This window comes from Lolium rigidum, chromosome 6 (assembly GCF_022539505.1).
Source record: "Lolium rigidum isolate FL_2022 chromosome 6, APGP_CSIRO_Lrig_0.1, whole genome shotgun sequence".
Lineage (NCBI taxonomy): Eukaryota > Viridiplantae > Streptophyta > Magnoliopsida > Poales > Poaceae > Lolium > Lolium rigidum.
Window position 1 is genome coordinate 132849148 of NC_061513.1, and position 24242 is coordinate 132873389.

Sequence of the window (24242 nt, forward strand, 5' to 3'; positions counted from 1 at the left end):
CCTCGCCCCCTGCCTGCCTCCTCCTATCCCCGTCGCCCGCGCCGCGCCTCGCCTCGCTGCGCTCCGTCCGCCGCCGCGCCTGCCTCTCCACCGCCGCCGCCGCCGCCGCCCAAACCCTAGACCAATCGCGCCGCCCCTCCCACCTCCCCGCCACAACACCGAAACCCAGCCCGCCCGCGGCAGCGGCGAGCCCACCAGCCGCCGCGCCAGATAGCTAGGGTTTTGGCCCCCGGCCATGGAATTCCAGGCGGACGGCGCCCGGTGGCCGGAGCCGCGGGGCGGCTCCGCCGAGGCGCCGCCGCCGCCGCTCGAGGCCCCCTCTCCTCGCTTCGATTCGTCGCGTGCCCTAAGGTGAGCGCCCGGGCCTCCCTCCCCCCTTTAGCCGTCATGCCTGATGAATGATTTTCTAGGGTTCCGTCGGCTGTGTTTGTTTTTTTAGTTCTAGTTGAAGCCCATGTAGTATGACATTGCTGTGGAAGTTGTCGCAGTATTTACTACAGTATTGTAGATATGCGCAAGCTTAGTTTTGCTCCTCTGCCGTTACAGTGTTCTCTGAGAATTTCGTGGCCAATAGCTTGAACAAGTTGTGGTCTTTATTAGCTTCGCTGATGGCTTCTTGAGTGTTTGGGGGAATTGCTAGGCCTCTCGTGTTGAGGCCTATATCTGGCAATAATATGGCAATGCATTAGATCCGTTTGAACTGACAATAACATGAGAATGTTTATTTGGTTTCCCATGAAAATGAAATTATATTAATAAAAGAAAATGGAGCATTGATGGAAAATGCTCTTGGTAATGCCTTATATGCCTCTTTGTCAGTAATTATATTGAAGGACAGGACCACGTATTGCTAAATATAAAGAGAAATAATTGAGGGTTGTTGAATACTCATGTAAATAGTTATTAGGGCCTTGGTGAGTTTCTTTTTGTCAAAGCATAGTCAGATTTAGGAGCACTCTTGTTCAAATGGGTATACTATTTCTCATGCCAAGACCTAGCTGTGTTCACTCCTAACAGATTAGTTGCCGATGGCCTATTTATCTTGATTCATGCTGTTCATTACATGATGTGCCTTTTATTTGAGGATTCTCCCGTGGCAATAGTTGCCCTAATATTTAATACAATGTTCAAACCTTTGCCTCCCCCAGATTACTACTTTGAGAACATATATTTCGGTGGTGCTCATAAACTCTTTTTTTGCTTACAGATTGCTGAGAGAGCTTGGCAGAAATGTAACAGAAGATTTGGTTGTGCTGATGCCAAACTTGCTGTCATTTTTGAAACACGATGATCCTGCAGTTGTTAAGCAATCCATAGCTAGTGGGACAAATTTATTTGCTGCTGTACTGGAAGAGATGGCACTTCAGGTCCTTTTTGTAAAACAGATATATTTATCAATGAATAAATCCACTGTTGTAACTACTACCTGCTGCGATGTTGCTGTTGTTTGATGAGCTTATTTTACTTGCTTATTCGTACAAAAACTACTGTGCCCGAAGAAATACCTCACATAAAATGATTTTCTACAAAGAGGAGTTTATTACCTCCGCAGGCAGTGTATTTTTGTTGCACTGCATGTCCCACTTGATTTGCTCTTTCACTGTTAGTCACTGCTTAAACCCAACACTTTGTTGTTTTACTTCTCTCCAGCTGGTCAGTTTCACGCAAAGTAACAGTTTCTCACAATGATAGAATGCTCATTTGATGAGAGCATTTTGTCATTAACTGTCAGCTTGCTTGAGTGTGTCCCTCTCTTCTTTTTCCATAATAGCCTTGAAGATCGAGAACTTACTTTGCTACCACTAAATGACCAGCCATTCCAGTTATTTACAAGATTTGATGCATCAGTGATCAAATCTCCAAATCCTGGCAATTCTACTGATACCTGTCAAGCCTGCTTCCAACATACATCCTGGCACTTGATAATTAGTTTTTTACAGTTGTCTCCCATTTAGACAAGTCAAAAGCAGTAGATGCTAGAGTAGCTGGAACAGGAGTTGGTTGTTAGTTTGATGCCCATCTGCTTACTGGATAGTATATGTGAATGAGACTTGTTTTTGCAGTCAACTATCTTATAGTTATACTAGTAATAATAAAGTGATAATAAATGCACTGGACCTTCCTTGTTCATATTTCGATGAAAAGAAATATAGGCTTAAACTTTTCTCAATTGTAGATCTGAAGCAATATTTTTTTGTGTGTGTGTGTGTGTTAATGCTCAGTTCTTAACAACTGGTGCATTCCTGTGGTATCCAGTATCATCCGAATTCACTGTTTGGAACCTTAAGAAATTTATAGAAGTAAGAGATATATTTATTTTCATGGTATATGTTTTATAAGCTGAAAGAAACTTATAGAAAAATGATATCCATTAGATTCTGATTTACATATTAAACATGTATATTGTACCTAACTATTAAAAAAATGGGTACAACCCTAATGGGTTTTGTTGCCAACACTCACGCTTTTTCTAATCAAGAGATAAAAGCTTCTTTCAGCAGTTTTAACTAATTTAACCATTGCAGCATAGAATGGGTCTTAGATTTGGTTTGATAGGTGTTTTCTTGGAGTAATTTACAAATGATAACTCTCTGATTAACGCAAGACAATGATGTAATTTACCTATAGGCAGTGTAGATTAAAGAAAAAACTCTTAACCTGTTTTCCTTGTTTTAATTTGTTTTGAGATGTTCGGTCTGTAATGGTGCTGAAGTTTAATTTTTTTCCTGATTAACATTTTTTTACTTATTGCATCCTTAGATGTTTGTAACTTGGTAAGGATAGTTCTATTATTTTCTTTATTATTAGCACTCACTTTGTCACTTTAATTTTTAATCTAGATTAACGGGCGTGGAAGAGTTGATGCTTGGCTTGAAGAGATGTGGGCTTGGATGAACCAGTTCAAGGATGCAGTATGTGTTATGATGCATGAGGTTAGTTTAGAAGTAGTTTATGCTGCTGTACCTTGTTTATTCCAATAATATCATCAAACTGTTGTTGTTCTGTTATCGTTTTTGCAATCAACATTTCACACATCATGGATTTAGCAGACGAGTCATATGTGCAACCTCCATCCCATAATAAGTGACTCAGATTTATCTAGATTTGCATGTATCTACATGCGAAACTAGATAACTCTGAGCCAGTTATTATGGGATGGATGGAGTATGTCATATTTATGTTGACATGCAGTTGGACTTTATTGTACCATTACATTCTTGTAGCAACAATCCTCAGACAATTGTATTTTGCCATAGTGTCTGCTGAGAGTATCATAAATAATGATATTCTTGATATTTAAATGATGGTCTATGCGCCTTTCTAGTTCAACTTACTGGCTGATATTATTATCTCTGACATGTAACAGCCTGGTCCTATTGCATTTAAACTACTCGCCGTAAAGTTCATTGAAACATGGATATTGTGCCTCACACCTCAACCCAACAGTGACCGAATACAGCCAATTGAAGGTACCATTAACACTATTCACAACCACTATTAAATGGGCCATATTGTGGATGCTTACTGATATTTTCACTCTATAAACAGGAAACAACCGGAGGTTTGATCCGTCACGATTAGCTAAATTTCATACTAGCCTTGATCCCGTTATTCTTGAAGCCAATGCAAATAGGGCTTTCATCCTCCTTGTGGATATTTTGAAATCAGCGTATGCTCACCGAGGATCCTTCCTAGTTGGCACCATTAATTCGTAAGCATTTCAACCAGCTGTTTATGCCTAAATGAAGTGAAAGCGCTCCTCTTTTCACTAGTTCTGTTGATATGTGTGGATGAAGCTCTATCCACATGTTTGTCCTGAATTCTGAATTTGCAAGAAATATTGCTGTAGCTGGTTTGGCCATTTTATGGTACCCTACTATTTTCCCCCATATCCCCATGATGACCTATATATGAAGAAATTTATCATCACACTCCACCAGCCTGCCTTTGTTCACTAGTTCCCTCCATGGATGAAGATTTTTTGAGGAGTTTCCATGGATGAATATTTGGTGCTATCTATAAAGTTGTTTGCTAATTGGTTTATTTAATTGATTAATTCATGCCATCAGTTTTTAATGCTGTTTGGTACCTAGCCACATATTTATCCTGACTGCTGAATTTGTAAGTGAATTGTCATATATATAGTTCTAATGGCTTAGCCACTTTACCCATGTTCTACTCTTTTCACTCCATATTCTTGTACTTTGTGGTGTAAAACATATTTGTTATTATCAGAAATATAAGTTCTTCTTCACATGTCAGTCTTGCAGCTATTGGAAAGAATAGGCCGGTTTATTATGACCGTGTTCTGTCAGTGTTGTTTGGGTTTGACCCTAGTTTGCAGACTTCAAAAGGAGCTCATTCTGCAAGCCTGAGATATTCCCTGAAAACAGCCTTTTTAGGGTTTCTACGGAGTCCTTGCCAAGAAATGCTTGATGTGAGCTCACCTTATTTAGCTACATCTTCTTTTTACGATCATTTGAAGTTTAATGTGCAAACTACTTATGTCAGTTAGCATTTTATTTTGTTATTTTTGACTGTAACGTTGGCTTTTTACTTGTACATCTACTCTAGGTATCTTTGATAATTTAATATTCAGTTAAACCAACACATTTCACACTAAAAGTCATCTGGTACAGCTAAAATTTGCAAAACCGTTCTGGTTGATTGTAAGAAAAAGTAATTTAGTTATCTTGAAAGCTTGTTATGTAAATCGAGGAAATACTGGCTATTTTGTTAAGGATAATTTAATGATAACTTCCGTTCATTGTAGTCCATCTCATGCTGTCATGTATGAAGGCTCTTTGAGCTAATGCATCTTTCCTTGTAAGCTCTTTGAGCTGTATTTGCTCTCATTTATAAAATGGGAGGTTTCTTCATGTCTGGGAGCTCATGCATTGTCATATGGATTGTTACAGTATTGTTTGTCCTCGGTTCTCAAACAGTGTTGAATATGAAAATTTTGAAGTTCGCGTTACACATCCTTGTTCTTTTTTAGTTTTTGGATAGTGGATGAGGAATTCTACTCATTAAGTCAATGATAATGCTCTCATGACTCACGAATGAGTGGAAAACTTTGGTTAGCATTTCATTGATGATGTTGTAATGTGCACATATGTAGCTTGCGTTGTTTCTTATTTCTTCGTTTTATCAGATAATAACTAGATTAACTGAATTTTGTTTGCTCTCTTGGTTTCTTTTGAGCACTCCTTCATTATTTGTGCCACTTTTTTTTTTACCTTAATCACTTCTCATGTCTGTTTAGGATTGTATATATATCCTTAGCCTGTACTGTTTTCTTAACATGTTCGCTGAACTTAATTCCTTTCATGTACTACCTGAATTTGATTTTTGAATGATGAATGATTTATGTAACTTCTCAAGTTAATTGTGTCCATTCTTCTCTGGACAGTCGAAGGACATACTAGTAAGGCGGCTCCGAGCTCTCAGCCCAGGTGAAGCAACAGAACAGATTATTAGGCAGGTAGAGAAGCTGTCTAGAAATATAGAGCGGGCTTCTCGTATGAACAAGGTATATGTCCGAACGCTTATCTGATGTGGTGCAATGGATTTGGCATGTCTCTTTTCAGAAGTTTATTATACACTTATTTCTGAAAGGTGTTTTTTTGTATCAAATAGGATGAACCTCCACCATGGGAGATGCCTTATGGAGATGTTAGTCGAAAGAATCCTGCTCCTGCTATGGCCGAGGGAATAGCTAAGAGAGCAAGATTTGATGGCTCTGCATGTTTGAATCCGCTAATCCAGGGAACACCTGATTATTCAGATGTGAAGATTGAAAATGATGCAAATATGGGTCATTCCTCTGACCCTACTATCTTGAGTACTGATGTATCTCCTGTTGAGAAGATGATTGAAATGATAGGCGCTTTACTTGCTGAAGGGGAAAGAGGAGCTGAATCCCTTGGTATTCTCATCTCATCGGTAGAGTCAGACGTCATGGCTGACATTGTAATTGAAACAATGAAGCATCTACCAGAAGCACCATTTCCATTAGCTACAAATAAGATTGAACCGCAATCAAATTTGCAATCTTCCTCCAGCCCCCCTACAGAGAACTTTCCAGGCCATACACACTCTTTGCCCTTTACAGCACAATTAGCACCATCTGCAGATGGAGTAGGCATTTCACCACCTGATGCCCTTCTCGGTCCTGGTTCTACTGATTCGAAGCGTGACCCAAGAAGAGTATGATCTATCTTAACTCATTTTTTTATTAAATCACAGAAGTTCCTATTGCCAAAATGTTGATGTGTTGCAGGATCCTCGTCGCCTTGATCCACGGCGAACAGTTGCACCTGCTACTGCTAGTGCCATACAGGTGAAGGTGGAAACCACTAGCATGCATCAGACAAATACTTTGTCAGATATACCTTCTGTTCCTGGGAAGGGTGAAAAATGTGCAGAATATTCAGGAGACCCACCTAAAAGTGAAGATGAGGAGCATCCATCTTCTCATCCTAATAATCAAGTAATTGTCGAAGAGAACTCTGAGTTTTTGGATGATGCCACAGAACCAGAGACAATTTTTGAATTGCACGCACCAGTGGAAGCCGGATTTCCTTCTGATGTCAATGAAGAGATGGACAATCCATTGTCACCAGAAGCTATTTCAAACAATGAATCTGATAGTATGGATTTGGAGGTTGATCCCTTTTCACCAGTCCCCAAGACATCAACACCAGAGGATACTACTCATGAGTTGCCACTTCTTCCATCTCATTTGGATTTGAGTGACAGTGAGAAGATCACATTGCATATATTAGCTGTTAGGCGGATAATTGATGATTACAAGAAAAATAGCCTGGATACAAGATTTTCTTTGCTTGCTCATTTGGTTGCTCAGGTATTCTTTTGGACTTTTGGTACTCTAATAATTGTAGCCCCGTGTAATTCTTACCTGAATTCCTTTTCTATAGGCTAAATGGTAGGAATTCCAGTTTCTAGTTCATTTGGCTAGAATTTTTTGAGATCACTCCTGTTTATTTTGATATGCTCGCTCTGCCACAGTTCTATGTTCTAACTTTCATCATCTGTGACTTGACAGAGTACTGCTGATGATAATATCATGGATTTGATTCAGAGGCACATTATCTTCCATTATCATGACCAGAAGGTAATTTGCTGACCGCAATAAGAAACAGTATAGTTGATTTTGTGCTGAGCTAGGAATTTGCTCTGATAGGCTGACAATGCTCATAAATAAAAGCTTATTGGAGCAGAACTCATTCTTGTGCATTCTACACCATTCAAGGTGATTGCTGCATGCTTCCTCCATTCCTGGAAAGAAGGAGTGCATGTTTTTCGAGATGTAACATTGACCAAGCTTTTAACCCATAAATTGTGGGTTATGTGCCACAAAAATTATACCATTTGAAACTTCTTTCAAATATTAATCTAACAATATCAATTTTGTATTACATAAATCATGTATAGTTGGACTTATTCTTGGTCAAAGTTGAGTTTCGAAAAGCATGCTCACTTTCTTTTCTGGAATGGAGAAAGTAGACTCTAGGATTCAAATTTCAACTGTCGAATCTTCGTCTCTCAGACTTGCATACAGTTTTCGTGCCCACCTGTTTCTTGTCCATTCCTACCCCATTCGAGATAATTGCTCCGTAGACTCTAGGGTTCTCGGACTTGCATACAGGTGTCGTACTCACCTGTTCCGAGCTTGATGTAGTTCAAGCTTGCTTCTGGTTGAGATTATGTTGGTAAATCAAGTTTTATACAAGATAAGCGGATCCTTAACACGAGTTGTGCTGTATTTGAGCTGGTTAGGCTTTGTCTTCTAATTATAGCCATTTTCCAAATAGAGCATGACTCATCAACTGCTCATGATCTGTCAAACTGCATAAGTCGTGAATTTTGCAAGGCTCTTACTTCTATGGCACATGTTTTTCCTAGGGTCACGAACTGGCTATGCATGTGTTGTATCAGCTGCAGTGTGTCAATATTGCTGACGCACCAGAAAGTTCCACATCTACTTCTGAACATTACGAGAAGTTCTTTATATCACTTGTAAGTTAGCACATCATATTCGAATTTCTGTTCATTGCCTTCCAGCTATAAGTTAAACTTACGTGAAAAGAGTTATTTTTCATTTGTTTTTGTACTCAGGCGAAGTCCTTGATTGATTCGTTACCCGCCTCAGATAAATCTTTTAGTAAACTTCTGTGTGATGCCCCATGTTTGCCTGAGCCTCTGTTTAGATTACTTGAGGGTCTTTGTATGTCACAAGGCAACAACCAACAAATAAAGGACAGCGAGGGTGACCGTGTTGCCCAAGGCCTCGGAACAGTATGGAGTCTTATTTTAGGGCGGCCTCCACTTCGTCAAGCTTGCTTGGATATTGTTCTGAAGGTTTGTGATGTTCCCTTTTCAACTTGTAGAATAATATCAATCGTTTTGGCAGTATATACAAATTAGTAATTTCTCTAAGTTGGTATAACTAAATTATGATTATTTGAGTTACAAAGTCTGCTTATGTTATTCATTGTCCTAAATGAGGATGGAATGGGTCGGCCCAGTCCGGCCCTGGACCTCCCCCGGTGATACAGAGAATAGGAAGGGGTCCACAGGGCAGACCCTTTTATGCAGTCTGCCATTGCTTCTATGCTCCATCGGCTCTTGTGGATTGACCCATCTATCGGGTGATAGGAGACGGTGTTTCCGGCAGCGAGGCGCCGGTTGCGGACGAAGCCGCTCCACCCCTTAGTCATCACGCTTAGCTTTCCCTGCTGTTCCAGCAGGAGAATGAAACGCCGATGCCTTCCGGTTCTCCTCCACTTGCTCTGGTTCGCTCCTCCCATATGCAGCTGTGAACGCCATTGATGTGCAACTCGCTAGCTCGACTTGGTCTCTTGCCTAATCCCAATTTTGTTACGCCTCTATTCCTCGCCGCCGATGTGGTAAGCAATGGAGCGGTTGGAGGCGAGTAGGCTATGCTGCTTCTGGGTCAAACCGACTGACCCTTTGGGTTAATCAGGGCCGGCTCCCCTGGCTTCATTGTTTTCATGGTGCAACCCGACTGAAACAAAGGACCTGATTTCATGGGTTGGTCCAATAATACCCTATGGATCGTCGTGGCCCTTTACCAAGTTATTTGACCATCAACTTTATAATAACCCTATGTATTCAATGTTCAAACATTCAATATTTATCGTTTAAATACTATATCGGCATAAGTTTCGATTTACTACAATAAATCTGAGACAAAGAAACAAACAACATCTAAGCCTTTCTCCCAAGCAAGTTGGGGTAGGCTAAATCTGAAGTTCACAATCATGACATGTTTTTATGCAGCTGGTGGTACCATACTATTTATCATCTTTGAACTGTGACTCACTTATTGTTATGAATTTGCAGTGTGCCATTCACTCTCAAGATGAAGTCCGAGGAAAAGCGGTTAGATTGGTAGGGAGAAGCACTCGTTAACTTTTTAAGTTCATTTGATGTAATACTTCGCCCCGTAATGCTGATATTTTTGTATCTTAGGTTGTCAAAAAGCTCTGTGATCTGACATATGCATCAGAAAAAGTCGAGCAGTTTGCCACAGATAGTCTTCTGGCAATTGCTAATAAGCATGGCGGGGAGACAGATGCTAATTTCACAACCTCAAAAGAATCTACAGCCGAGGTAATTCTTGATGATTTCACTCCTTGTTATGTTTAGGCATTCAGCACTATCATGCGCTCATCTTCTCCAGTAGGAGCGAAAAATGTATGCGGATTATCCAACTTATATGGTTATTATGCAAGAAATATGGGTTAAGATATACGATCTAGCTTCTTCTGTCAGAACAAAGTGAAAAATGGATGCAGAGTATCCAACTTACTTGGTTTCCGAATCCAATAGCAAGAAATATGGGTTATGATTTACGGTCTAGCTTCTCTTGTCTGAACTGCAGCTTCTGTTTATTGCCTAATCGGCTAGGTGCTCTGGAGGGAATGCCATGGCAGTTCGCCTTGATTTTGCCAAGCTAGGCAAAGACTGAATATGATTGTGGCTTATACTTTTCCATAAAAAAATGCTGTATTTGTTTGCATTTGAAGTGTAATTTGATAAAGCAACATAATTTTTTGTTGTATTATGCCTAACTAGCTGAACACCGTTTCTCGTTAGTGTGTGGCTTCTCCGCTCTCACACTTAGCCACAACTAGATGTGGCAAGTTTGGTAGGTAACACCTCTTCTTCGCGAGAGAGCAATACAATGGCTTAGTTATACCTATATGATTTACATATTGTATTCCGGTTGGATGTTTCAATAGTAGATTGTTTTTATGTTAGCAGGTTGAAGTAGGCATCCAGGAAACTTCAGTTAGTGGCTCCCAGGTTCCCGATGCTGGACCTTGTGAAAGTGGATCTACCAAGGCCTCGTTGATTTCACCTAAACAATCAGCAGTATCTGAGGCCAAACGCTATACTTCATTGTTTTTTGCACTTTGCACAAAGGTATCCTCAGAGAATACTTCATTTTCTCTTCTATTTGATTTTTGGAGAGGTAGTAAAACCATTTTGTATTGTTCCAGAGACCCATTCTTCTTCGACAGTTGTTCAATATCTATGGAGGGTCTCCAAAAGTTGTGAAACAGGTATTACTTTTAACTTCTGTTGCGAAGTTTAAAGTTTTTAAACAGGAATTACAATTCCTTGCAACACATGATGGTGCAAAATTGTGCAGTGTATCCATTGGCATATACCCACCCTTGTAAGAAATCTGGGATCCTCATGTCCTGAAATGCTGGACATTATTCATAATCCACCTGAAGGCAGTGAAGAACTTGTTAGCCTGGTATTACAATTTATCGCTGACTTCTCTTTGTTCATTATTGTGAAACGTAGAAGTTCCTTATGCTTTTTCGCTTGTCCTCTTTTTGAAGATACTTCAAACACTGACCGAAGAATCAAATCCTTCACCCAACCTGGTTGTGGCTGTTAAACATCTGTATGAGACCAAGCTGAAGGTTTGTTTACCTTTGGTTTGCATTCTCTACCGCTTCAGAAACTGTCGTATGTGCCCTTTTAGTAGATTGTTACTCAGTGCATTTGCTGAATATTGTAACTTTCTGTGGCAGGATGCATCTATTCTCATTCCATTGCTATCCTCATTTCCGAAGGAAGAGGTATTGGTTTCTTTTTATATTTCTGTTATGGCTGTCTAGATCTTTATTAGCTCCACAGCAGAAATGCTGTCATTGCCATGCTGATGTTTGTAAGAGCATGCATGCTAACAATCTGGACTATCGCTTGGCCAAAAACTGCATACCTATGCCATTGTGACCTAAGTGACTAATATCATTGCCACAGCAAGGCAGCAACTTAACTGGGCCACGAAATATGGGTATCTAGAAGCTAATAGTGAAATGATTACATAACCTAAATCAGCACACACGAGCATACTCCAGGCATAACAGTAACTTTTAATAGATTTTATGTGGTGAGCTAGCATTTGGCAAGGAGACACTGTACACTACCCATTCTCTATTGGCTGATCCAAATTTTCCCATGAGTGCTACAATCTTGATTACGAAACTGCAGCTTGCTATCCTCATCCAGTTCAGCATTTTGCACTTCATGCAGATTCACTTGTATATTTATCAAAGCATGCACAAAAATTTAGGAGCACAAACTTTTAGCATGTTATCTATTATGTTTGAATATTTGGAGTATCTTTGAATAAATAGGGAATTGTTTGGAGTTACACTTGTTTCTAGAATAAAACATTATTGCAGCTTGTAATAAATGCATGTCAAGAAGTAACTTCGAAAATTTGTCAGAGGATGCAATGTACAGTGATCTTTTGTGTGTGTGCTGCCTGTGTTCCTGATTGCCTCGAATTTTTCTTGTCCTCAGGTGCTACCCATATTTCCTAGACTAGTTGATCTCCCACCTGCCAGATTCCAAGATGCACTTGCTCGGATATTGCAGGTAGTTTATCTTGCTTATTCATCACTCTGTTTATGGGTTAGACGCTCTGTAGTTCTTTTGTGCTATGCCCTGGGCTAAGCCCTTTTGTACATTCCCTCCCTCAGTCTTGTACATATTGTTCTCTTTTAATAAAATTTACCGTCTGGGCCTCCTGTACAGTTTTTAGCAAAAAAAAAAAACTCTGTTTATGGGTATTGCATTTCTATCTGATGGTGTTCCATAAAAGTTGGGTGGGGTAGAGTTGCCTTCTTTTTTAATATTAAGTATCGAAACCAACATAACCATCACCTGCCATGATTGATCTCGGAATCTCAGTTACTTGTTAAGTAAATAATTTGTCATGTGAAATGCCCACATACTCAGAATAATTTGTCATGATTGATCTCGAAACCAACATAGCCCTTGATTTCTTTTCCAACAGTATTAGTTTGCATTGGTACTCAGAATATTTGAAGTTCAGATAGGAATGCATTTTTTTCTCTCTTTCATGCTTCATCTGATTTTTTTTTCACATTTGAATTTATAGTTTGTACCATAATCCAGTGTGCATTTTTTGTATTCTGTAACAGTAATCCAGTTGCATTATCTTTGCATGTTAGCCTGTAAGAACTTTTGTAGTGATGACCAGTAAGTTACAATTGTTATACTCACTGGTCTGCACAAACGCCATGTTGCTAGGCTCTGCTTGGCTAGGGAAACATATGGGGGTGTTCACTTGCCCTGAAATGCTCACAGAGCATTTGAATGCTGTTGCTGAGAGTAGGTTCTCGTTTGTAGTGTCATGCTGTGCACTGGCTGGTGGCTACATCCATGAGTTGATCCTGCTCCTTGTTGCTGGATGTGCTCTGCCACTAGGACTTCTTGGCCAGACAATCTTTAGACATAGATGAGCTGTTGAGAATAACAATGGACCATCTAAAGGTTCTTGACATTGAGGGGCACGACCAACCCAGCACTGCCGCTGCCACTGAGCCAATGTTGTGTCGTGGACACCAAATCTGAGATTGTATGTGAAGAAAAGAAGAAACAACACAATTCTGCCAAGGGTTTGGCAGCCATCTCATTTTCTGTCGCCTGCCAGCAACCTAATTCAACTGCTAGTGGGCATTCTTGGCTCTCCTGCCCTTATAAAATCATTTGCACAGTGGTCAGAATGCATGTTGGTTGGGCCAACCCTCAACCCACTGAATTCTAACTGCTGACTGCTTAAGCCTTTGGAACCGTTGTTGGTTCATGATCCAACCGACCCACTGAATTTTGAAAAGTGGAACCTTCATTTTGGATGAATACGGTAGTTCGTGACAGCTCGAATAATCTTAGTTGCTGAAGGATCTAGTGGTAAGACCAGGAGGGCCAAACTAGTATGCATAATAGGCTTGGCTGAGTCTAGATGTGATGGCGGACAGTCCCAGTATGCATGAAATACTGTTGGTGCTGAACTTTGAATGGTTGACTTTGGTTCCATAAATGTTTGATAGATTGGTGCATATACAAAGTGCCGTCTTTCATCAGCGTATTTGTACTATTTGGAAACATGTTATTGATTTCATGGAACTACTTCATGTTTCTGTGACAGCTTTTGCAAATTAGTGTGCGTTTAGCTAACACAGCTTTCTTTTGTTTGGGATGATTTTGTATTTTTTTTTGACTGGGAACAACCAATGTCTGTGATTTGAAATTAGTGTGGTGCTTTAAGCAATTTTCAGCAAGATTTATATTGCTTTTTAACCTTTGATTGGACTAACTGTGCTTCCGACAGGGATCTGCTCATACTGGTCCAGCGTTAACCCCTGCGGAAGCTCTGATTGCAATCCATGAAATTAATCCAGAAAAGGACAAAGTTCCCCTAAAGAAGGTAATTTCATTTGCATCTCATGATGTTCTGACATCTCTTGAGCATATCCGTAGTGTGCAGAGATAGACAAAGCTTCTTTCCAACTACCTTGTTCACCTTCGAACTTTCCAAAATCATAACACTTAAATTCTGGGTTTTATGCCCAAATGCATTTACATGCAGCTGTGACAATGTGATGTGAATTTTATTTGTTGTCATGCAGTTTAATCGACCACTGATGGAAATGAACTCTTTTCAGGTCATAGATGCTTGCACTGCTTGCTTTGAGCAGCGCACGGTATTTACTCAGCAAGTTCTGGAGAAGTCATTGAATAAATTGGTACTTACATGAGCACACTGTTATCCTGCGCAGTTCTTACATATTCCTTTTGCTTAGCTGTTCACCCTGTCATGCAGGTTGATAATGTTCCGATTCCTCTTCTTTTTATGAGGACTCTTATTCAAGCACTTGATGCTTTCCCAGCTTTGGTATGTTCAGGCTCTCGATAATTTATGAAGAGTGAATAATATCTGATTATAATTCGTAGAATTAGAACTTTCACTGGCTTACTACTTATTTGCTCTTTGGAATCTGTTCAGTCTTTAATACTCCTTCTGTCCATAAAAGGATGTCGGAGATTTTTCTAAATTCGGATGTACCTGTACATTAAAGGGTGTCTAGATACATCTAAATTTAGACAAGCTTGTGACATCCTTTTATGGACAGAGGTAGTAGTATAAATTATTAGATGATTACTTGCTTTATATATTTGTTGCTTATATTTCCCTTTATAATGTGTACAATTATATAGTTACATTTTTGTTCCACAGAATAGAAACAATTTCTTGCCAATTTGTACACCTTTTTCCTCATTGGAATGGATCTTTTGAGGAGAAAACTGCATGGAAGTTTGGATAGTATTGTTTTCCAGTGATTTGATCATGGTTTAAATTTCTTCAGGTTGATTTTGTCATGGGAATACTTTCCAGGCTTGTCAATAAGCAGGTTTGTGAATTTATTTAAGTTGCACTCTATGTTTGAATCCACTCGCCTGTTGTTAACTATATGAGACCCCTGTTGTTAGTTATAATCTCTATCCTATGTTCTTTTCTTGTATAAATAAGCTTGCTTGAAATAGGGGTATTCTAACCTAAGGTTTTCTTTTCTTTTCTTATTTACTAGCAAATGTGCCCGTTTGTCGCAACGGGAGAGTAAACATAAGGACCACTAAGGATAGACTACTGATCATTGCTTTTTATTGGATGTGTCATGGGCCGTCTGATGAGATGCATGATAGATAGTCAATCTCGCTGCGAACCACCAATGATAAAAACACCATACATAGTAACAAATATATATTTTAGCTAGTAGAGCACTCCACTGCGCCTATGGGCGAGAGGTGGACGGTTCGAGCCTGATGATTTTTTCGTATTAAACGGGTGAAAGTGGACCGGCAGAGGAATCAACACTACGAGGCCGACGTATGAGCATCAATATTGTGCCCACGCGAGACAATTTGTGCTCAACTCCAATTTTTTTTTTTGTATTGTACAAATAACAATGTTGATCTAGCTGGTAAAAAAAAAGAAAAGGAATAGTTATCACTGTCCAGCACCACACTTTAGGTTTTTATTATCCCAAACGTCATCTTCTCTCATCGTCTTCCTCTTTTAATCTCTGTAGCTCCATATTCACCAAGGTGAACTCCGTATACAGCTAAATCAGTGCTCCTCCAAGCAAAATGGCGCCACCAACGTGTGTGATACTCGTCTGTGGATTCCATTATTTTGCTTGGTTGAGCCTCTCTATGCTTCCCAACTCCCAAGTCGATGATCCAGTGGAGCTTGTATGCCTGGCTATGGCAGGAGTATGGTTATGTTGCCTCTACGTTTGACTGACAGCGATGATGGCGATGCCTCCCGGTCCCGGCCCATCGGATCGGGCTACTCCGCTGGGCCAGGCCGCTAGGATTTGGTAGGACTACGAAGGGGACATCGGAGTCCAGGGCATGGAGCGTGATCGATATGCCCGGCCTTGGCGACCCGCTTGTCTCTGACTCCATCCACCTGGAGTCTAGCCACTCTAGCCGGAGAGATCTTGAGGGCCAATCAAGAAAAGGACCATCAGATCTCTCTCTCTGCTTCTTCTTGTCCTTACCAGCGCTGCCTTTTTTTCTAGAGGGTGCTCAGAGAGGGGGAGAATACCATAATACCTGTGCCGCCGTCGCCTGGGAGCTCTGCGTAGGCACCTCCTTTCCTAGAGGTCGTCTCGCCACATAATGTTTTTTGGATGCGTGTTGTTAAACGATTAAAATTTTTTCCATCTACAACTGAACATGTAGAAATTATATGTGTAGGTTTGTCTCGAAATGTCCTTTCACAATATTCGTATTTCTCAAGTTTGAGTTTTCCCTCCTATTGCTGCAGATCTGGAAAATGCCAAAGCTGTGGGTTGGATTCTTAAAATTGGCATACCAGACTCAACCACGCTCGTTTGATGTTTTGTTACAGGTATTATTACTAGTCTTTTATGTTAATGAATACATTCCTATTGTGATATTTTTACTGACATGCCGTGACGATGCTACATGTAGTTACCTACGCCGCAGCTTGAAATTGCACTGAATAAGTATCCGAATCTTCGACCACATCTTTCTTCCTTTGTTAATCAGCGGAACTTGCACAACATCTTGCCCAGGTACTTCCTGTTAACCTTAACATCTCACTGTGTTGTAGGACTCTTGTTCACTTGAGCACAAAGTACTTGGTCATACAGCTAGGTGCACTAAAGGCTGATTCACTAAAACTAGCAGCCATCTCTGTACTGTCGATCACCATGTATTAAATTGATGCAGTGGCAAACAGGTTTGTTGCTAATAGTAAATCAGGGATCCTAAATAGTTCAGCTAATGAACTGCGTCTGGGTCAAGCCGTATTGCTGTGGGGAGTGCTGGGCTTTGTACCTTCAATTATGCTTTGCTTGGATTTTGCAGCCTTGGCAAATTTGATTATTTTCTAGACTTCCTTTTACTAATCTCCTAGGTACTCTTCGTGGAGTTTGGGATATATTGAATTTTCTGTGGCTTAAGCACCAAGCTACGCGTCCACTAGGTGTCATCAAAGCGATACGTCGCTTGGCTGTAGTTGACCATAGGTCTTGCCTCGGCTTTTGCCAGTATGGTTTCTGTGCTGCATCATGCAGGAGACAATACAGGTGCTAAGATGTTTTGCAAAGGTGTATTACAGATGTGCGCTGTCTTGTTAAAAAATGATACGGAATAGTCATGTTCTCACGGGGGAGGCAAAACAAAGCAGATGGCGAGAACCGTGAGGAGGTGCCCTGCACAAGTTCCGGTGTCAAAGCCCCTTCCCCAGGCCTCCATCCTTCCAAAGCATCTGATAGATAGATCTGAACGGAAACCTCACCATAACCATCCACACAACTCGTCACCATGGGTTTCTGAGTCTCTTTGATGCCTTCCTCTCTTTGTCTATCCTGCAAAGGTCTTTTCCACTATCTCGAGTCTCGATCTACCCCTCTTCTTCTCCCCCATTTCTCTTTTATTCCTTCCCTTGTTTTCCTCTCCCCTTTGGCTCCTCCGTTTTCCTTTCTTCCAGGTCTTATGCTTATGTATTGTAGTTCGGTACTTAGCTAGTAATGCTGGTGGTTATTGTTTAGTTATTTATTTGGATGCTCACTGGTGCTCGAGTGCTTATTTCTTCTGCCTATCGGCTAGTGATGTTGATGTAACTTATTTCTTCTGCATGCCGTTTCCCTGTTTGCATGCCTTTGGAGGCTGTGCACGAGACGTGAAAATTAGAAGTTCTGATTCTTGTTACAAAGTTCAGCCAGAAATGTCCCCTTTTGGAAATTAGTTTAGTACCTGACCCATTTCAAAAAAAAAACACACACACACAGTTGCAGTGACTTGTATAGCTTTACACATATTGTGGTTGAGTTATAATCCAGGAAAGGGTAATCAACTTTGTTAGTGTGTGGCATGTTCTTTCTGTAAAAAAGTTGCTTAAGAGTTTTATCCTCTCATGTTGAAATCTGGTCAAAATACATGATGTTTTGCAGAAACTCCCAAAGCATCCATTGCACATTATATTCTGTCTTATTTCTTACATGTCTTGTTCTTCATGTTTTTCTTACATGTCTTGTTCTTCATGGCAGACATACTTTGAATGTCTTGGGATTCATCAATGAACCACAGCAGGCACCAATGCCATTTGCACCTGCTGCGATGCAAACAGCAGACACAACTTCCTCTCTTCCTGGTACAAGCCTAATGTGAGTTATGAGGATATAAGTAGTTACACCGATCAGATGCAGAATGCCTTGTTCATCACAGATGCACATAAAAAGATGCATGGGCGTGAAATGGCACAAATGAAGATCGAGTGCCCTTTGGCGCGTCTCCAGTTACCGTCTCACTGTTCCTAGTATAGTGGCTCAACAAGCTCTTGGAGGTGATCGATTAAAGGGTGGTCTGTTGTGTTTGTGCTGGGGCGGTTGCTTGGAATGTGATTGGTTAAAGGGTGGTCTTTTGCGTTTGCGCTGGAGCCAGTTCTTCCCTGAATGGGGATCAGTCCAAGTTGTATACTAGCTGTAGTCTTATGGTAAGAAGTAGTTCCACTCACAGGCTGAGGGCTTCTAGGCGAGCAAAGGGCAGCGCTAATTATTTACAAATAACCGAGGGATATTATTTGATCAGCACGTCTTCCTCCAAAGAGGAGAGTTGTTGCACGTAACAGAACCCGTTGGCAGGGAGCCGGCATTTGAGTGTCTGGCGCTAACAATTGCTGTTGTCCGAACAGATTGTCTGTGTATTGTAACATTGTATATATAAAAATTGATTTTGTTAGCTATCATATTTATTTTGCTTTATTAATCAAGTCTTTTGTCCAAGTAATTCCGCTGCCCCTTTATAGAGAAGTGGGGGCCAGCAAATCATAAGTAGGCCATGGACGGGCCCGAGCTGTTTTCAAGGCAATCCTATCCTAGCTCCACAAAAGTGATATAGTCATATATCATATACTATAAACTAATGAATATTTGTATAACCGACTGGAATCCATCTCTAACTAGTCTCTTGTAACATACCCTCGTCCACTTAGAAACCCTTCAATATTGTACACACCAAAACCCTAGAGGTTGGGTGGTTAGAGCATCTCTAACAGACCCTTAACATGATGCAAACTGTAAAATGCGAGTTAAGGTTACTGAACTCGTGTTTACTGGTCCAAAAAAGTGCCGGCGCCGATCAGAACCTGTAAACTAAAACTGTAAAAAGTATATTCCTAAATATGCCACTAGATCCACATGTCAATTTTTTTCCCTTGCTTTTATCTTCTTCCTTTGCCCGCTTGCAACCACCACCTTGCTATGGCTGAGATCTCCCCGCCCAACACCGCCCCGGTGAGCTCGACCATGCCCCGCCCAGTCACGGACGCCTCTAGGGCCGCCCGGCGAACTCGTGGCAGGCCGAATTTTGCTCGCAACGCAGGGCCCCGCCAAAATTTGGTTGTCTTTCAACCGGATTTTGCCGAATTTTGGTCCTATTCCGGGAGTCCTCCGGCGGAACTGCACTGTTGGGAGCTGAAACTTCAGCCCGCCAAAACGCCATATACAGTTTAGCTTTCAGTTCGACCTTCCAACCCCTACAAATAGGGGGCAGCGTTTGGTTTTCGGGCTCGGCCTGTATTTTTTTTTCTGGTTTCGTATCATTTACAGTAACTGATTTGTGCCGATATCCAAACTGAACCCGTAAACTAACGGTTATTTTACAGTTTTGACATGTTTACGGGCTCTGTTAGAGATGCTCTTAGGAGGGTGGTTGTATTCCAAGCTCACCAGAGTTTAAACTCCAGGTTTGATATCTGTGTGTCTCATAAAGATGAAATACTCATTTAGTGGGAGGTGACGTTCCCCTTACAGCGAGCCGCTTGTGGTGATTTCGTCAATTTCAAGATTCAATAGAGGGTGTGCGTGTGTGCGGTCATAGAGGATGAGTGTATGCGTGTATGTGAACGTATGGTTTGTACTGTGTTTTTAAAAAAATAAAAAACCCTGGAAACGTCGGAACCAACTTGAGCATTGCGATCTGCACACGTGGTAGGGTAAATATGTAGGGAGTATTGCCTCTAAAAGAAAGGGTATTGCCTCTTTCCGGGCCCCTGAACCAATATAAAATTTATGATTACAAAAACAATACAGAACCGTAAACACTTCCATATTCCATCTGAAACGTGTTGGTGGTGTACTCTAGTTTCATCTCTACTTAATTTGGCACTGCAAAAAAAAGTAATCTGGCAGCAACACTGCGTACTCCGGTAGCAGCCGGCACGGACTCAATCAGACCAGCCCTACCCACCGACCCACCCAGACCCAGTTCGTTCCGCCCGCCCGCCCGGTCGCCGCACCACCCACCCCCTCAAACACCGGCGGTGGTCATGCCGCCTCCGCCTCCTCCGCAACCCCCTCCTCCGCCGCCGCCGTCCTCCCCTCCCCCTCTCAACGCCCACCGCCACCCGCTCCCGCCCACGCCGTCGCCGCCCACCTCCCTCCTCCTCGCACCAGGCCCCTCCCCAACCCGCGCCCTCGCGCTCCTCTTCCCGGACGCCTCCGCGCGCCTCTTCGCCACCCTCCCCTCCCCCACCACCACCCCACCTCCCCTCCCCACCCCCGTCCCCTCCCCGCTCGCCGCCGCGGCCTGCTTCGTGCTCCTCCTCCCCTCCTCCCACCTCCTCTTCCTCTCCGCGCACCCGGCCCCCGCCTCCCCGGCCGTCCACCTCCGCGCCTACGCCCTCGCCGCCGGCCGCTTCGCGCCCGCCCCGCTCGCCTTCAGGCGCCAAGCCTCGCCCTCCGCCCTGCCCCTCCACGGCCTCCCCTTCGGCCTCGGCGTCCGCCTCGCCGCCGGGGTCAACGCCGTCGCGCTGCTCTCCCTCGCCGCAGGCCAGATCTGGCTGCTCGCGCCCAGGATGGCCGCCGACGGGCGCACGCTCCAGCTGCACAAGTGCGCGGTTGTTGAGCTCGAGTCGGCGCGGCCCGTCTACGCCATGCAGGTCGCCATGGCCAAGCTGCTGCTCGGCGAGGCTGGCGGCGTGCGCGTGTTCCCGCTCACAAGTTTGATGAAGGGTGGGAGGGAGAGGAAGGAGGGTGCCGGGGCTTTAGCAAGGAAGAGCTTGCACAAGAAGAACGGGGTTCTCAATGGCTTGATTGTGCCGGTTGGGCGTGGTGCTGGCGCCCGAGGTGCTCAAGGAGATGCTGCTTCCGGTTGTGAGTATTTCACGCTTTCCATTAAGCTTTTGATTCTATTATCAACTGATCCTGTTTTATAACCCTGAAAATCCAAGCACAGCTAGGCAGCATTAGATGTATGCTTACAATTGTAAAGTAATTAGGTTACCAGCTAGGTCTAATGCTCAAAGGTGTGTTACAATTTATATAATCAGTTCACATAGGTATTGGTAGCTGCTTGCACACATTGCATACCATATTTATTGGGAGGGTGTCATGTAAATTGCTGATAAATATACCACATTGATTAACCACCACTTCCAGTTTATAGTAGAGAAGAGAAATGTTGCAGTCTTTTGATACCACTAGCCTGCCAAAGGACCCCTTGTCCAAAGGATGTGCTGTGTGGAAATGATCACTATGACCTATTTCAAATGTATAGCATTCTTAGATAATTCCATAGCAATTCATATCTTATTTCTTTCAGACATGCTAACTTGCAAACTTGTAGAATCATGCAATGGTACTGCTACCAGAGTATAGTTGTACTCTTACAGTCTTTCTATGGACAAGGTCTATGACTCTTGGTACTGCTTTTATCTGCATTTTTGCGAAACCAATTAATATGTTTCCAAATCTATTCTTTCAGGCAAGCTTACAACCTTGAGGGTGAAACAGAGTTCAGGGAGCTATTCCTCTATCTTTTTGACCTTTAACCAAGTGGATCATAACTCACAAGGTGGTGTAAATTTGACAAAATCAGTTAAAGCTGTGTCAATCCAACCTTTTTCCAAGGAAAAGTTTTTGGTACTTGATTCAGCTGGAGTTTTGCATGTCTTCAGTCATGAATTGGCCTCAGAAGCTACCAAAACGTACTCTTTGGATTGCGCCCTGAAGGTCCAATCGTTCGCTGTTTTCCCAAGTTGTTCTACGAGTGAGTGTTCGTATTGTCGTTGTTCTTTTCGCATTGTGGTGGTTTACTTAATTAATAAATGTGTTCAGAGTGTTTGTGCAGAGACACAAATTCTTTGGGTTTCAGATGGTGCGCATTCCATACACATGGTGTCAACATTGCCAGCATTGGATGTTGAGTCCCCTAAAAGTGACAATGGTGATTGTGATGAGGAAAGAGAGTTAGCAACCATTAAGCTCTCAGGTTTGCAGCGTTGACCTAGTTCTTTTCGTTCTCGCTAATTATTTTAGTTCTGACTAAAAAAATATGCATATAATATCAATTATTAAAATTGCAGATTTATCGCTTATTCACTTGTGCAACTGTATTTTAAGGTTACGCAATCATTGCAAAACACATCTAATTCTTTTTTTCTCTGGATGAACAAATTTTATTGTTATTAGTTATGCTGTTTCTCAACATCACAAGGTAATTCTAAACCTTGGAATACTGAGCTACTTTTGGAACAACAGCAACATTATGTATTAGTTCATGTACTTGTTCTTTACATCATTATATGTTTAACCTCAGAAGTTTATTCACAGTACTTCAAAAACAGTGATTGTTCAAAAGAGTAGCATTTCCTATTATTCAGTTTTTAGATTTGCCATTTTTCAAATCTTCCCAGGGACGAAGGAAGCAAGTTCATTTGGTTTAGGTAGTCGTTAATACTTTACAGCAGGTGGATCCTAACCCTATGTTCCTGGGGATTAACTTCTGTCATCCTGCAGCTATTGAAGCCATATTTACTAGTGAAAAGGTTCAGGACATTGTATCTATCTCCAAGGATTCTGTGCTTATCCTTGGCCAAGGTATAATATAGTGATGTGCCTTGAAGCTGCACATTCTAGATTCCCATAAATCTCTTGATGCGTTGGTTTTGTTTCACTTATATTCAAATGTTCGTAACATCATACATGTTTTTTTCAGGCAACATGTTTTTATATGGAACTGCTTGAATATGGCTTTTTAATATATGCGTGGTAAACCTATCTGAAAACTTCTTGTCATTTCCATTTTCGCATTCATCGGTTTAGTCTGAACGCAGTTTTTTTGTTTGATATCAGGTGGAGACACAGCTGTTGTTTAGATCATGAATTTGCAGTTTTGGATGGTTTTTTGGCTAATGACAGGGTGCGTTCCGTGTAAAATAGTCACCTTTCTCTATCGCTTGTAAGGCCATTTGCGTGTGTTGCTCTCTACTAATGCTTTGCCCTTTTCTTCCAAGTGCAGTGTTTGTTGATCCTGAAGATGTACTTGTTCACCTGTTTTTTTGGAAGTCATGAACATCATTAGTATTTAATTGCATTAAGCAGAAGAAAAACTCATGACTTGGATGGCAACTAGCAAGAGCTGAAGAGTGCAGGCCATTCCGTATCATCTCAACTATCTGAAAGCAACATTGCAGAACCCTGAGCCATCATTCAGCATAGCTCATCGATAGCTGAGGCCAGATTATGCAATGGATGGATTACAACAACTGGCTGCTCTGCATTCACATTTCCAGCCAGGACAGCATCATTTCTGGTTGCTATTGCTGCAAGAAGGGTTGGCTGCAGCCCTATGTGCAGGTTCAGCTGTCATGGAACTTGGATCACCGCCAAGTGGGTTGCTTATGAAGCTACTCTCAGCTGGTGGCGGACTAGGAAGTTGATCCTACTGCAGGAGCCTGGACTGTGCCTTGGAGCTGAGTGTGGTGTGTACTTTCTTGCAATTGCCAAGCTCTGGGCACCTCAGAAACCAATAATGAATGTAGCACTAATCCTGTAAGGCCAGGCGTAATCTAGATGGATTGCTAAAGCCTTCCATTGTTACGGTCTAAGCTTGCTACAGTTTGCTATTATTTCTTGCAACTGAAAATGGAAACCCAGTTATTTGTTTATTTTTCTTTGTCCTTGTGATGTTTGTTCAGTTAAGAGTTCAAATGCACATCCAGAGCACAGGAAGCACCAGACTTTCTTTTTAAATACAGAGAAGAGACAATTTTTTTGAACGCGATGACCAATAACAAGAAATTTCGAAAGAATACTAAATTTTATGTGGCACGATCTATATATTCGTTTTTTTTTTTGTTAGATAATATACTTTATAGTCTTGGCTGTGCATTTTATGGAACCATAGGAACAGGATCATCTTTGAGAATGAAAACAGAGACTTGCACACATGTTTTGTGATGTTTAAGCAATATTTCTCTTAAATCATTATCAGAGCTAAGAGCATCTCCAGTCGCGTCCCCCAAAGCGATTTGGGGCGCACTGGAC

General features: G+C 41.8%; 2 protein-coding genes across 3 annotated transcripts; both read left to right on the top strand.

Moving 5' to 3' along the window:
• Positions 1 to 220: 220 nt before the first annotated feature.
• Positions 221 to 18661, top strand: LOC124658990. Of its 2 annotated transcripts, none has more exons than XM_047196966.1 (27): positions 221 to 351; positions 1208 to 1367; positions 2841 to 2933; positions 3368 to 3470; positions 3550 to 3712; positions 4264 to 4438; positions 5414 to 5533; positions 5641 to 6210; positions 6284 to 6868; positions 7070 to 7138; positions 7930 to 8043; positions 8143 to 8385; positions 9391 to 9438; positions 9520 to 9660; positions 10312 to 10476; positions 10554 to 10616; positions 10706 to 10816; positions 10905 to 10988; positions 11100 to 11147; positions 11878 to 11952; positions 13712 to 13807; positions 14046 to 14126; positions 14204 to 14275; positions 14748 to 14792; positions 16214 to 16297; positions 16381 to 16484; positions 17964 to 18661. In XM_047196966.1, exons 1-27 carry the CDS (start codon positions 236 to 238, stop codon positions 18082 to 18084), a joined length of 3849 nt encoding a protein of 1282 aa, XP_047052922.1. In that variant the 5' UTR covers positions 221 to 235; the 3' UTR covers positions 18085 to 18661. The 2 variants fall into 2 exon arrangements, with proteins under 2 accessions (XP_047052922.1, XP_047052923.1); XM_047196967.1 differs by having other exon boundaries at positions 10315 to 10476.
• Positions 18662 to 20242: 1581 nt separating this feature from the next.
• Positions 20243 to 23863, top strand: LOC124661329 (sterile alpha motif domain-containing protein 1-like). The gene is made up of 7 exons (XM_047199190.1): positions 20243 to 21068; positions 21679 to 21963; positions 22045 to 22185; positions 22713 to 22793; positions 22912 to 22964; positions 23049 to 23115; positions 23215 to 23863. Exons 1-5 carry the CDS (start codon positions 20243 to 20245, stop codon positions 22938 to 22940), a joined length of 1362 nt encoding a protein of 453 aa, XP_047055146.1. The 3' UTR covers positions 22941 to 22964; positions 23049 to 23115; positions 23215 to 23863.
• The last annotated feature ends 379 nt before the right edge of the window (positions 23864 to 24242 follow it).